Below are 14,097 nucleotides of genomic sequence, written 5' to 3' on the forward strand. Positions count from 1 at the left end.
TGAGAAAAAAAAAAACAATATCATTATATCAAATCATCTATCCAACCCTAACAACAAATCATTCTCATCTGCATCTAAGCATTTAACTTATTGATTGATGTATAATCTTTTGCTTAAGAATAAGATTCAAATTCTCCTTTTCTTTATTTAAAAAAAATAAATCATTTTCATCTAATAATGTGTTTCTTAAGGATATCATATAAGATCATAGTAATATAATACATACGTATACATTTATAATTATATATATTTAGAGGCTAACTGCTCAATTGTACATAATACATACATGTATATATATATATATTTAGAGACTAACTGCTCAATTGTCTGAAAATAGATATTCTTAACAACATTGTTGATCATAAACTAGAAGATTTTGAAGTCTTAAAAGAAATTATTTTTTAATAAATAATAATCGGATCAAGTTAACATTTGTCTATAAACACTCGTCAAGACTATTTAAAATACTATTTTAAGAAATAATTTTTCATTTAAGGCATGATTTTCATTTAGAAAAAATGATACATCAATTAATTTTTTTTATAAATATCACCTTAACAAATATTGATTGATAATCTTTAATATTTCTCGTGATTGTACACACTATAAGTTTCCACGTGGATAAGCCATGGATCATAGGATATTTGGATTTGAAAATGTTTGGATCCAAAACGTAGGCCCAATTGGCCCATCAATGAGTTCCACATTTAATCTGACGGCTGGTAGATTCTTGGTAGATTCTTAGAAGATTCCAACCTCATATTCAGCCACGTAGGACGAACAGAAATTCCACACGTGCAATCTGTCTCTGCCATAAGCAGCAAAATATACTTGGCTTGTGGCTCGTGGCTCAGAGACCGACAACAAAACCCACTAGTTCCACATTTACCCCTCTTCTCGACCTTGAACTTACGAAAACCAAGGCTAGTTTTGTAACTTCAATTTCCAAACATAGATACTCCGTCCCGTGAAAATCGTGTCGCGGCTGCCTGTCTTACGTAGCATTATCCTCTGAATAAAATTATTCTTCCTCTTTATTGATTTCAACAATTTTCCGGGAAAATTCTTAGGAGTAAAGCGGGAGAAAGTGACGGAAAATTCAGAATTTTCCGTCTAACAAGGTGGTTTAAATAAAAAATGCATTCCCTGAGCCTAAAGGTTTTTACTGATTTGAATGCGAGAACGAGGAGGAACTGTTTTCCTGGTCGGGTCGGTCACGGATTGGCGACAGATCTAGACTTTGGAAGGACGAGAAGGGTTGGGTCGGGTTGTTGGAATGGCGGCGCTGCTGGTGTTCGGAGTTGTAGGATAGTGGCGTGTGCGGTGGAGAGGAACGGGAATGGCGGGAATGGTGGAGGGGAGAGTCCGAGTTTGAACCCGAACCCGACTCCGAATGAGAGTTCGTTTTTATCCCGGAGCCAAACTTATGCAACGCTGAAACAGCAAATGGAGGTCGCCGCTAAATCTGAGGTTGTTTTCTTTTCTTTTTCTGTTTTGCGCCTTTTGGGTTTTTTCATTTCTTTTTCTTTTTTAAACCGAAGTAAGAGTTTTCTTTGGGCTTTTAGGATTATAAAGAAGCAGCAAGAATACGTGATTCTCTGAAAATGTTTGAGGAAGAAGAGCCTGTTTTGAAACTTAAGAGGTTGATTCGAGAGGCTGTTGCTGATGAAAGATTTGAGGTACTTCTCTAAGATTCTTCAATGGGCAGCTTTTTTTTTCTTCTTCTTTGTCCTGTTCAATTTGATTTTGTGACTTGAATGAGAAGTGTTGGTAGTTTGGAATCATGGGATGTGGCTTTTTTAGTTAGAAATGCTATCCGAATTACAATTGTCGAAATCTTGCAGTTTAAGATGGAACAATAATCCAATTACGTTATAGAAAAAAGTTACTTAAGGTTCCATGTGTTCTTCTCCTAGGATTTCATAATGAAAATAAGTCAAATGAGTGAAATTGCTGACTTCACCTGAAACTCATGCCGGTTTTATTTTTTGGGTCAGCAATTTTAAGCACCTGACTTAGTTCATTTAGGTACCTAAGAGAAATGACCAAGGAATCTTGCCTAAAATTTTGGCCATTATGCTTCTGGAGATGAAGTTACTTCTACCACAGTTGTAGCATGATGTATTTTAAACATGTATGTGGTTGCTCCTTTATTTTGTATTCAATTAAGTCAGGGTCAGGATTTAATGTTATTCCTTGAGTGCTTTTACATATTGTGATGGCCTTTGTGTCTGTTTTTCATTACTATTACCTTTGTTATTTCTTGTCCTGCATTTATGCAGCTGAACTCAAAAGTCAATTTTTAAGCTCATTGTCTCTTTCCAGATTCATTTCCCATACTCATATGGATCTGGATGTAGCTGACATTCAATTCTTTGAGGCTCATAACCTCTTTCAAGCTTCATTTCTACACTGGAGAATGACCTACTTTTCTTTATACATTTTCCTCCAATTTCCTGTTTTAATTTCTAATGTCAGACAGTTAGAGATTACTTATGGATAATAATATTATATATGTGCATGTGTTTGTTAACCTGTTGGATCTGCTGCCTTTTCTGTAATTCTTCAGGATGCAGCTCGATATCGTGATGAGTTGAAGGAAATTGCACCTCATTCTCTCCTGAAATGTTCAAGTGATGCAACAACCTTGGTATGGCAATGATCTAATTACACACAACTGCGATTGCTGGTTTTCAAAAGCATGTTTTTATTTTTTAAAATTTTATTCTAGTGGAATATAGTCGGTTCATGTAACGTCTCTTTTTCTAGGTTAGTTGATAAGTTGGGTAGTTTTTATCATATTTTAGTCTCTATGAGCAGGATTTGACCTCCTGTTTTTGCTTCTAAGGTTTCATTTGGGGTTAATTTTGCTGCTTACCTTTTGATTTTGGAAGTGAAAATCAAGAAGTGCATTGGATACATAAACAAAAATTAATTTTCATAAATAACAAAACAAAAATTTTACCTCTGTGTGTGTAACACCCCGTACTTTGATCACTAGCTAATTGAGCTTAATTACGGATAATTGATGAGAATTAAGGTCGATTATGGTGTTACTAGGCATAAGAAGGTGGAAGGAAACATTATGGATAAAACAATATTTACGTGATTAAATAATACTAAAATAATGATAAAATAATACTTATTTATTAGAGGCAGAATTAGTGGAGTCAGAAGGTCACATGGAAGTAGATTGGGCCAATTAAGATGTTTTGGAGCTCTAGAATACAAGTGAAAAATTTTGGAATAAAAATAATATTTTTTGAATAAAATAATATTAAAAATAATATTAAAATATTATTACCATATTCGCCGCTGAATTTAGTCATGAAGGTGAACTATATGGCTAATCTAACTGTAATGACCAATTTCCAATTGCATTCTAGTTAGCCATATAGTTCACCTTCATGACTACATTCAGCAGCGAATATAATAATAATATTTTATTTGAAAAATATTATTTTATTTTGAAAATTTTCATTTGCCTTCTAGGGCTCAATTATGTTGGAATCAATTTACTTTTTAGTCAATTTTCTTTTCATTTTAATCAAGTATGATTTTGCTTCATGGCATCATTTGAGAAAGTAAAAGAGAAGTAGTACTAGCAATGAGTGAGTGAAACGTTAAGTTTCTTAGAGATCTTTTGGTATTGTGAGATGTCTTTATTGAAGGTGTGATCTGATTCTAAAAGGGACAATTGTTTCTAATTTTCTCTTGTAGCTTAGGGTTATCAAAATCTCAACTTCTTTTATATAACTTGGGTATTTTGGATAACTAATGTCTTCCATGTTGCTTTCTAAAATTATATTTTAGCTTGAAAGTTCATTTTGGCCATTATTGTTGTCAAGACTCCAGAATTTAAGTTAGATACTCTTTTCAAATTTTTTTTGATTCTCTGATCAAATTCTAAGTTGATGTATGCCTTGGGATTCTAATTCCTTACCAAGTGAATGGAGTAAGGTCTGTAAGGTTTCCAACTTGTGAGACATTTGGCTTTGTGGAATCTGTTTTATCTATATCTGTTTTTTTTTAAAGCGTTTTATCTATATCTGTTAAGACAGAGCCAACACTGAATTACGGAAAATTGTTTATTAAAGGTGAAATGGAAGAACCATAACCTTGTCAATCTGATACAAATATTCTGTGATATTTCAGGGAATCAGAGTTCAAGTTAGGAGTGTGTACATAGAGGGGCGAAGTCTGCCTTCGAGGGGCCAGTACTTTTTTGCATATAGAATAAGAATAACCAATAACTCAGATCGTCCTGTTCAGCTTCTCAGAAGGCATTGGATTATCACGGATGCCAATGGGAAAACTGAAAATGTTTGGTGAGTTAACTCTATTATCTTCTATGCTATCTTTTATTTATCATTGTTAATATAGCTTAGTCTCAGTCTTCTCCCTTCACTGTTTGATAAGTACCAGATGGAAGTTTTTATTCCTTAATTTCCATCACATCTGATCTTGTAGCATTCTTTTACTGCAGGGGGATGGGAGTTATTGGTGAACAGCCAGTTATTCTTCCCAGAACAGGTTTCGAATACTCATCTGCTTGCCCATTAAGCACGCCCAGTGGCAGAATGGTAAGAGGGGCCTGCCCTTTGGTTTTCTTTCTTTCTCACTGGAAAAGTTGTTTAATTTTGTCAAAACTGAACTACCATTTAATTCATGGTATTAGAAAAAGAATTTCTTTTTTCAACTTGCTTTTTTCAATTTAGGGGATTTACAATACAAGAACTTTGATCATAATGTTTAATTATTATTTAAGTGATGCAACGTGCTGTAATCTTTTTTAGTTGTTGGCTAAATTGCTTTCAACAAAGAAAGCTCATGGTCAAGGTTTTAATCTGCCTTATTACCTAATATAATCCAATTGTTCTTAATACGCAACAAGTTAAAGCCTGGGTAGAGGAAAATGGTTGAAATAAATGGCAAGCTTGACAGACAATGCAAAGCATATCTTGGATTTTTTTTCATTAAGCTTCCTATTTGTTGGGATTTATAGTTTAATATTTTGAGTGGAACATAGTTATTGTTATTCAGCGCTAGTAATAATCTTTCTATGGCATATCCATCGTAGAATCAGTAAAAGTGAGTCAGGTTGCTTGACCATAGTCCACTTTGTGGTTATTTTCTCCACTTCCTTGAGGGTGTGAAAGCTTCAATTCTGAGGCAAACTGATAAGGATCCTTGGCCCCTTCTATACATGTCTTTTGTGCCACTTTTTTGTTTGATTTTTGTCATTTTTAATGCCTTTCTGTGTGAATGAGTCCTGAACTATTTGGACTACTTGGACTATGTGCTAAAATGCATTCCTAGAAGTTCTAATTTCCTTGGGTTCATTGTAATGCAGGAAGGAGACTTTGAGATGAAACACATTGACAGATTAGGCTCGCCGAGTTTCAATGTAGCCATTGCCCCATTTTCTCTCTCCACACTAGGAGATGATTCCGATAGTTTTTGAAATCTGAAATGATATTGTTACCTTGGGTGAAGTGGAGTTACCATATCTACAAATAGAATCAGGTTATTTTCAAACTGAAGCTTCGCATTGTAAAGCATGTTTTTTTGTGATCCAAGTGTATAGATCTTCCTATGTAAGTGAGTATATAGGTTAATATTCTCTTCAACTGTTTTCCTGTACAGACAAACTAATGAAAACTGTAAACAAAATGATTTGATAGAGATGAATGTAAATGTTTTTGTATGAAAATTTCCCCTTTGATTGAATGAAAATCTAAGTAGCATGAGTTGGAAGGGTTTGGTGTCTGTAAGAAATGGCTAGCTTGCTTGTATTTTGAGGGACTTGTTGCTAATTGTGGCTATTATTCTCTGAGGTTTCGGGGACAGCCTACCTACAGGTTAACTCGATTCTAAATATGCCTGTGTTCAATTGAAGATGTCATGATTTTTCAATGAATTCCTAGACAGCATAACACTTTGTTGTGATCACGAGAATTTGCAGAATTCCAATTTGTTGATTCTAAGCTTATCGGTGCACGACCGACACACATGAATTCCCCGCTTGCTTAAAACATGGACCCGAATTCCCATCCTACTCAGTCAACCTCATGAACTTGTTAGCCTTCTTTTATCTTTTACATATATATGCACGAAACCTCACTGCTTTTCTGTCATCTTTGCGTTGTCTTTGAAAGCTTTGTGGTTAGTCTCTGGCTCCCTCACCAATGATATCAGCAAACATGAAAGGTATCTCTCTCTCTCTCTCTGTTTTTTGCATAACATGAATGCATACGTAGAAGGAATGAAGGATGTCGTAAATGAACCATTCTTTTTCCTCTCATTTTCTTATCAATGATTTTCATTTGCAAAACCTTTTCAGTTCCATCTTGTCTATGTCTGAAACTCAAGAAAGAATGTAGAAGACTATTTCTTCTATCTTTACTCATTCTACACCAAGAAATTACAATGACAATGAATAATAGAGAAGAGGAGAGATTGAATGAGTTTTATGGTTCTCTGTTGTACGCATGAGTTTGTAACAAGAGTTGATGACCTTGAACAAATTAATCAATGGACATTTCCAAATAGTAAGTATGTTATTTTCAGATTTTGTATTTAAATCAGGTTATATGATTTCTACAATTCAGGAATCTCAGCTTTTTACTAAAAGAGATTCAATAATCTAATCCTCATTTCCATGTCCATTTTCTTGTGATTTCTGGACTCAAAACTCTCCTTTGCCTTTAGCTCCTTTGAAGTCTTTGTTCCCAGTCCTTGTGCCCATACAGTAAATCCCAACAAGCTTGCTACTGTTTCCTGAACATTACCCTTCTCACATCCTCAATTCTTCATTTTGCCAGCCTCACAAAGGTATCTTTGAATTCTTTGAACCCTTTCTGGATATACCATTGCTTAGAAGCCAACAAGAGGTTATCACAAAGATCTTTCTTACCACATCAACATTAAACTTGACGAATCAATATGCAACACGTAATTAAATTAATAACTATGGCTAGGTTTTCAGCATATCCATATTCAAGTTTGATGGGTGTCCTTTGGATGCGCAGGAAATAGGGGATTAGTTTGGTAGGCAAATTGGGTTGAAAACGGGTTCCTTGTGACATGTGAGAATGACATTCCACAGTAACATTCTTCCTTGTTTTGGAACTTCTATACTCTAAAAGTCACAAGCTCCACCATTTGTATCCCTAGCCTTTCTTTCTTGTCTTCTTCTTTAGCTTGCCTTGTAAATCAATCCGCAGGTATTTCGCCTAAGCTTCGGCAAAGTTTTTGCTTAAAGAGTTAAGTTTGGAAATTTTTTTTTCCTATCGAACAAAGACTAATTAGTATGATTTTGTGAGTTGAAATCTTTAAAATTCATGTTCGTAAGAGACATAATAAAGAAATTTTATAGCAACATTGAAGCAATGATCAGCTGATTAATCCAACAAGCATTAATTGTTTACTATCATTGATGAAACATTGGAGACAAGAGCAGTCAGACCTGACAGATTCTTTTGTTTTATCAATGATTTGGAACAGGACACCGCAAATTTAGATTGTCGAAACAGCAAAGAAATTCGTGCCGACCTTTCCTTTCTTTCTTTTTTTTTTTTAAATTTAATTTAATTTAATTTTATGCTTTGCTAATGCTTGGAGATCACGTTTATCATCACCCCCAAAACAAGTCACACTCACCTTTCCTTCCCATTTTCACACCGTCATTGCTTCTCACGCATTCTTTCAAGCAAGAATGCCACAGTATGAACGAATCATTCATCTCTTTTTCCTTTTTATCAGAAATTATTGTAATAATTTATAAAAAATATATATATAATTAAATTTAAATAATAAGTGATTTACTATCATTATAAAATTTTATTTGAAATCGTAATAAATAATAATTTTATTATCTAAATCTTACTCGAATCAGATTAGATAATATTATTTATATATCTTATTATAAAATATCTATTATTGTTTTTATTTTTTTTTCTTTTATATATATATGATGTGAAATTGAGTAGCGAATACTTTATAATCAGTATTAAATCTAAATCCAATAGGTGATAAATAATAATTTTATTTAACTAGATAAAGTAATATAAAGTATTTATTATTATTCTTTCTTTTCTCTTTCTACATATATATATATATATATATATATGATGTGACAAGTCAAAACTTAAGATGGTTAATTTTTCCTTTTTTTGATTTATTTATTATTATTATTATTTATTTTAGCTTGCTTGCAAAATAAAAGAAAAATAAATGTTCTGCTTCAAGGTTTTATTGTTCTGCCAAGTGTGTTTTTCTCTGCAAGGCCAAGGAAGATTCCCGAGGTGGGGGCCTTGCTTGTCCAAACTTATCAATCAAGTCTCGGCTCTTGCCATTCAACCAATTCAAGGATGACACGTGTCATCCAAGTTGAGCCGACATGGAAAAAAATTAAAAAAAAACCCAAAAAGTATTAATTATTTTTATTAGCAAATCGACCCATGAAAACTTGCAAGATTTGGGATTGTGGGGCAAGAAACATGACCTTTGGTCACATCTGGGTCCCCTGTTTTGAACATCAACTGATATTATGCTTTAACTAACACATAAAAAAGGGTAAACATCATCATGCCAAATGACCCTGGCCAGGATGATTTTTAGAATCCCAATCTTGTCTCAAACAAGAGGATTGATTGAATTTCAATGCAAAATCCAATTCTGAGAAGACCCTTTAACATGATTTTACGTAAAAAATCAATAGTAGTAGGTGTTTATGGATATCTCAAAAACCCAAGTCTAATATCATCTTTAATGTGATGTTACAACAAAATGATGGATAAATCATTAGTAAAAAAAAAGTAAGGTTCATCATCACCAGTTAATGGTACTTCACTTCGTCAGACCATTGTTTCCCTCCTTTGTGAGTTGCTTTATTCCTTGCAAATAGTAGCTGTTCAGAACACACCAAAACAGTCTCTGAACTCCCAAAAAGCATCGTCGGAATTCCAACACAAAATCCAAATATAATGGTGACTGTTCCTATCTCTCTGTCCTGTTTTAAAATATTTTGTGAATAATCAATTAAAAAAAAAGAAAAAATTGACCAAAAAGACTACAAAAGACTCGAATTCCAAGGAAAAAGGTGACAAAAAACTTGCATGTCTGGGAATTTAATATTTGCATGGTGGTATGGAGATTATGTAAAGACTGGAAAAGGGCTCTAGCCTAGTCTAGTCTATTTCGCAAGAATTCCTTTTTCCTTTATAAATAACAGGAAGAGAAAGAGAAGCTTGCCCTCAAAGCATACCACCCTTTTTATCCTTCTCTCTCTCTCTCTCTCTCTCTTTAAATTTGGTTGCTTTATCAGTTTTTTTGGTTCTCTCTCTGTAAGCAAAGAAGCAAAGCATCTCCTCCACATTAACTTGCTTTCCCTTGTAAGCATCAACCTTTCCTTTGCTCAGAATTTACCTTCTGCTTTTATCTCATCTTTAATATTAATCAAAACTTTTTGTTTATGTTAATGTATATTTCTGGTGCAAAAAAAAAAAAAAAAAACATTTCTAAAGTTTGGAATCTCTGCCAAAGGCCTGATGCATTTGTTAATATGAGGTCAAATTCAAACTGGGGCAACTTTTGATTTTCTGAATTTCCAATTGGTCTGATTCTTCTCTACCTGTTTTGATGTTGATAAGAATATATCAGAAAACCATTTCTTCATAAAGTTCTCTTGAATGTGGCCTAAGTCATGACAAGTCAGCCGCTCCTGTATTGTTTGATTCTTTGTTTTTAAGATTTTAACTCTATTTTTCAATTGTTTTGTTATTTCAATTTTTTTTCATTAACAACTTTGGAATAGTTAGTATGTTAAAGATCATTCCTTTGGAGCTCTAATCTTACAAAATGTCTTCTGTTTTCTGAGTTTGTTTCATTCAAAATAGTGAAAGTTTGTTGTTTCATCAAGATTCTCTGGAGCTTTTCTGTTGTTTCATGCAATTCATGTTCCTTACTTCCTTAATGAAAAGCTCTTCCTTTTTCCTTCAAGAAATCATTCACCATATTTTCATGATTTTATTTTAGATTCATTTAAGTTATCTCATTATTTTCCTCTATTCAAATCAGTACGTTCTTGATCCTATTCATTCTGTTTTCAGAACCAAGTTGCTGTTCATCTTCCTTTTTTTTTTAATTTCCATGAAAGAATTTGAGCACAAAAAACCATTTTTCAAATTCATTCTTTGGCAAAAAACAGAGAAGTAATTAGTTGCTCCATCATGAGTTCTTTAACAGGAGGAGGAGATTCTTGGCAACCAGCCATGACTGTCAACACAACTACCACAATCTACTGGTTCAACTGGAGGGTCTTGCTTTGTTCCATTTGGGTCTTGATCACAGCCACTTTTTCCTTTATTCTTATATGGAAATATGAAGGTTTCCGCAAATCTAGTCACAGTAATGGAGAAACTCAGCAAGATACAGCAGGATCTCTTCATGAGGATGAGACTTGGAGGCCATGTTTAAAAGGAATTCACCCTGCTTGGTTACTGGCTTTCAGACTTGTTGCTTTCTTTGTTCTTCTGATATTGCTAATTGTCACCTCTTTTGTCGATGGAGGCAGCATTTTCTACTACTATACTCAGTAAGCTTCCCTTTCTCTTGGACGAAACTCATAGTATTTCGTATTTGATGTATGAAATTTGAGAAGGGAAAATTTCTTTTTTTCTGCATATTTGTGATTCCTGCTGCAAGCTTTAATTAGTACTCTATACTTGTCTTTCGAGATATAAGATGATTTCCTTACAACACTGATCTTTTTAGAGTTCCTTGCATTGAGGATATGCCTTTTTTTCTTTCTTACAGAAAGAAGAAGAAAAGATCATGAATTTCTGCACTGATGTTGTAGTAGTTCTTAAAAAAAGGAACATGTAATTTGTTGTTGAGGTTCTAAAATCACATGGTTTCTTTATGGAAATAGCTAAAATCAGTTTACCGTATCATTTGCATGTAAACTTTTCATGGAAACCAATTAAACTTACTTACATGAAGTATGGACTTGACCAATTTCTGAGTCTTTCTGCATTTTCCTTGTTCTGTGCAGGTGGACTTTCACATTGATCACCATCTATTTTGGGGTACACTTTATCTTTTCTATGAGATTTTATCTGTATATTTATTCATCTCTATCGCAGAGCTTGTTCTTCTGCTCTTGATTTGTTAACTCATTCATCTCATGTTTCAATTGTAGCTGGGATCAGTGCTCTCCATGCGTGGATGTTACCAATACCACAAAAGGGTTAGTGGCGACAAGGTTGATAACGTAGAGTTAGATGCAGAGCAAGGAAGCTATGAAGATACTATAGGTGGAGAAACCTCTAACAATGCAGCAAAAAACCCTGAGTGTCCTGAGGGTCATTCTGTTCGCCAACCTGCAGGCACTTCGGGTTATGTCTTTCAAATAATCTTCCAGGTAAACTAATTTTAAAAACAAAGGGTAACTCGTCTCTCCTTGAAGCTCTAGCCCTTGAAGGGGAACTTCTTTTTAGCTGCTTTGCTTCCTAGGGATGATGACATAGTTTTTCTTGTGAACAGATGAATGCCGGTGCTGTTTTTCTTACAGATTGTGTTTTTTGGTTCATAATTGTCCCTTTTCTTGCAATCAAAGATTACAATCTGAGTGTTGTAAGTATAGCCACTGTACTTGATCAAATTTAAGATATCATTTCATGAACTTGATCTTCTTGTTCAATCCATTAAGAGAGAAAAAGCATAGAGCATTCCAATTTTTTCGGCATATCATGATATGAAAAAACAGAACAAAAATCCGAAATATTTTGTCAGTTTCTTTGGTTCTTACTTGCACAATTTCTGAATCTTTCTGTGGCAGCTGGCCATAAATATGCATTCTATCAATGCTGTCCTCCTGCTTGCTGATACCGCTTTCAACTGCTTGGTAAGTGACACTACTCACATTCAAAGCCTGATAGTTTCTAAATCTTTCCATTTGATTTCTTGTTAATTTCGGCTTATTGTCACGTCCAGCGCTTTCCTTGTTTCCGGATCGCATACTTCTTCCTCTGGACAGTGATCTATGTTATATTCCAGTGGCTTGTTCATGCTTGGGTGAATGTCTGGTAAATCCATTAAACTCTCATCTGTCTCTAATGGTATACATAATCTCCATTTATCTTTTGATTAATGTTGATTTCAATCATTTTAAACAGGTGGCCATATCCATTTCTTGATCTGTCATCTCCATATGCTCCCTTATGGTATGTTCTTCTAATCATTAAAGCTTCTATCAGAAACCATGTTTGATCTGTATATATCCAAGCATCTTGGCACAAACACTTACTCTCTCATCTCTGAATTGGGATTTGAAGGTACTTTTCGGTGGCATTGATGCATTTCCCATGCTATGGTCTCTTTGCTTTGATGGTAAAGCTGAAGCACTATGCATTTTCAAGATGGTTCCCTGACTCCTATCAGTGTATGAGGTAGCTTCAACTGGTGGGTTTATGCAGACAATTGGTTAGAAGGTCTTTGAATTTTTTTCCCCCATAAAAGATACAGACAATGCATCAAATGGCAGATATAACATAATTGGAACTTCAGGATTCTTGCATCAGAAACTTGACAGAAGGTGTTGATACATCAGATTGAGTTTTGGAAGATACAAAACAGGCCAAGCAAGAAAGCAGGCAATCTTTGTTTGTACATCCATTTTAGGGAGTTGTGTAGTAGTTTTTAAGTTGTAACTACCGATAGATATTCAAAAGAATTCAAAGGAAAATCTCTTATTTCTCCAAGTCTACTTGTCAACTTTTTTTTTTGTCTCTTTTTTCTGTTCAAGCAATTTTCATGTATTTTTGTACATACAAGTTACAATATCAACTTAAAATGATTTGAATCAACATATTTGATTAAATATCGTGTATACATAAACTGTCATAATACATAATCATTAAAGTCGATTTTGATACTAACTATCACAGTCTACACTAACTTGCAGAGTATTGTTTATTTTAATCTTATTAGAACCGACTCTGATACCATCTATCACGATTCACATTAATCTACATATTATTTATCCCATGATTTTGTTTCACATGAGACGCCACAAGTTGAAAATAATGTAAACATTTAAATATTCAGTCATTCTCTAACACACCATTGTTTGATGTGAGCCCTTACGGCCATGTACATATTCAATTATTAAAAACTCATCGATGACGGGTTTTTCCGAGATATCAAAAACCTGGGAATTGGCAACTGTCCCAACTCCCAAATCATTATCAATCTATTCCTTATCAGCAGGAGAAAAGGAGGAAAAAGAACAGATAGAAAAATTCCCATCAGCTTTCTAAAGCTTATTATTCAACTTGGCTGGTCTAACAGTGATAGATTGGTCTAGCTGAGGTGGAGGGCATGACCTGTGTGGGAAAGAAAAATGGGGTCAAAGACGGCGAAGCATAATGAGTAATGACATCGTTTCACTTTGTGGAAGCTGACTCAGGGGAAGGAAACAGAGGCTCAATCATATATCGGTGCTTTTGAATGATGTTCACGTTGATATCCAAAAAGGAGGAAAAGAAAAAAAGAAGAAAAAGAAAAGAGAAAAAGAGGAAATTAATCACCAACAGCTTCAAATCTTTCTATTTTATTTTGTTTCTGTCCAACAGTCTTTTAGTTGTTTTCAACTAAAAGTTATGCAACCATTCTTCCTATTAAAGAAACTCCAATAGATAAATCATGATCTTTTACCTATCCTTCAATTATAAAATAATCTCAATAGCAACTAGGATTTTCTGTCATTTCACATGAGTGCTGTTTTGATTCATAGAGTCCCACAATTTTATCTCATATCACAAATTTTTTTTAAATTGAGAAAGGGAAATTCGAATTATATTCTCTAAATAAAAAATTATATACTAATTAATAAACTAAATGCTAAGATATGTATTACAGATTAAAAAATGATGTAAACAATTAGATTCGTAAATATTCTAATATACAACCAATATGAGATTCATAACTTTTCTCTAGACCATGACACATAACATTGTTGACAGAGATCATTACCCAAAATTATTCATTAGCATTTATCATGATATTGAATAAGGTTATACACTATCATAAGTT

General features: G+C 33.8%; 2 protein-coding genes across 4 annotated transcripts; both read left to right on the plus strand.

Annotated features, from left to right (window-relative positions):
• LOC18603925 lies at window positions 963–5,736 on the plus strand. Its single transcript, XM_018118110.1, has 6 exons — window positions 963–1,470; window positions 1,566–1,679; window positions 2,570–2,650; window positions 4,156–4,328; window positions 4,487–4,583; window positions 5,354–5,736. The coding sequence occupies exons 1-6, from the start codon at window positions 1,138–1,140 to the stop codon at window positions 5,462–5,464; spliced, it is 909 nt and encodes a 302-aa protein (XP_017973599.1). The 5' UTR covers window positions 963–1,137; the 3' UTR covers window positions 5,465–5,736.
• LOC18603926 lies at window positions 5,847–12,769 on the plus strand. 3 transcript variants are annotated; one of them, XM_018118107.1, is made up of 9 exons: window positions 5,847–6,210; window positions 10,249–10,597; window positions 11,057–11,090; window positions 11,204–11,425; window positions 11,548–11,637; window positions 11,843–11,908; window positions 11,998–12,089; window positions 12,180–12,227; window positions 12,339–12,764. In XM_018118107.1, the coding sequence occupies exons 1-9, from the start codon at window positions 6,189–6,191 to the stop codon at window positions 12,454–12,456; spliced, it is 1,041 nt and encodes a 346-aa protein (XP_017973596.1). In that variant the 5' UTR covers window positions 5,847–6,188; the 3' UTR covers window positions 12,457–12,764. The 3 variants fall into 3 exon arrangements, with proteins under 3 accessions (XP_017973596.1, XP_017973597.1, XP_007036248.2); XM_018118108.1 differs by lacking the exon at window positions 5,847–6,210 and adding an exon at window positions 9,256–9,395 and having other exon boundaries at window positions 10,238–10,597; window positions 12,339–12,769; XM_007036186.2 differs by lacking the exon at window positions 5,847–6,210 and adding an exon at window positions 9,256–9,395 and having other exon boundaries at window positions 12,339–12,769.

Source organism: Theobroma cacao, chromosome 3, assembly GCF_000208745.1.
Source record: "Theobroma cacao cultivar B97-61/B2 chromosome 3, Criollo_cocoa_genome_V2, whole genome shotgun sequence".
NCBI lineage: Eukaryota > Viridiplantae > Streptophyta > Magnoliopsida > Malvales > Malvaceae > Theobroma > Theobroma cacao.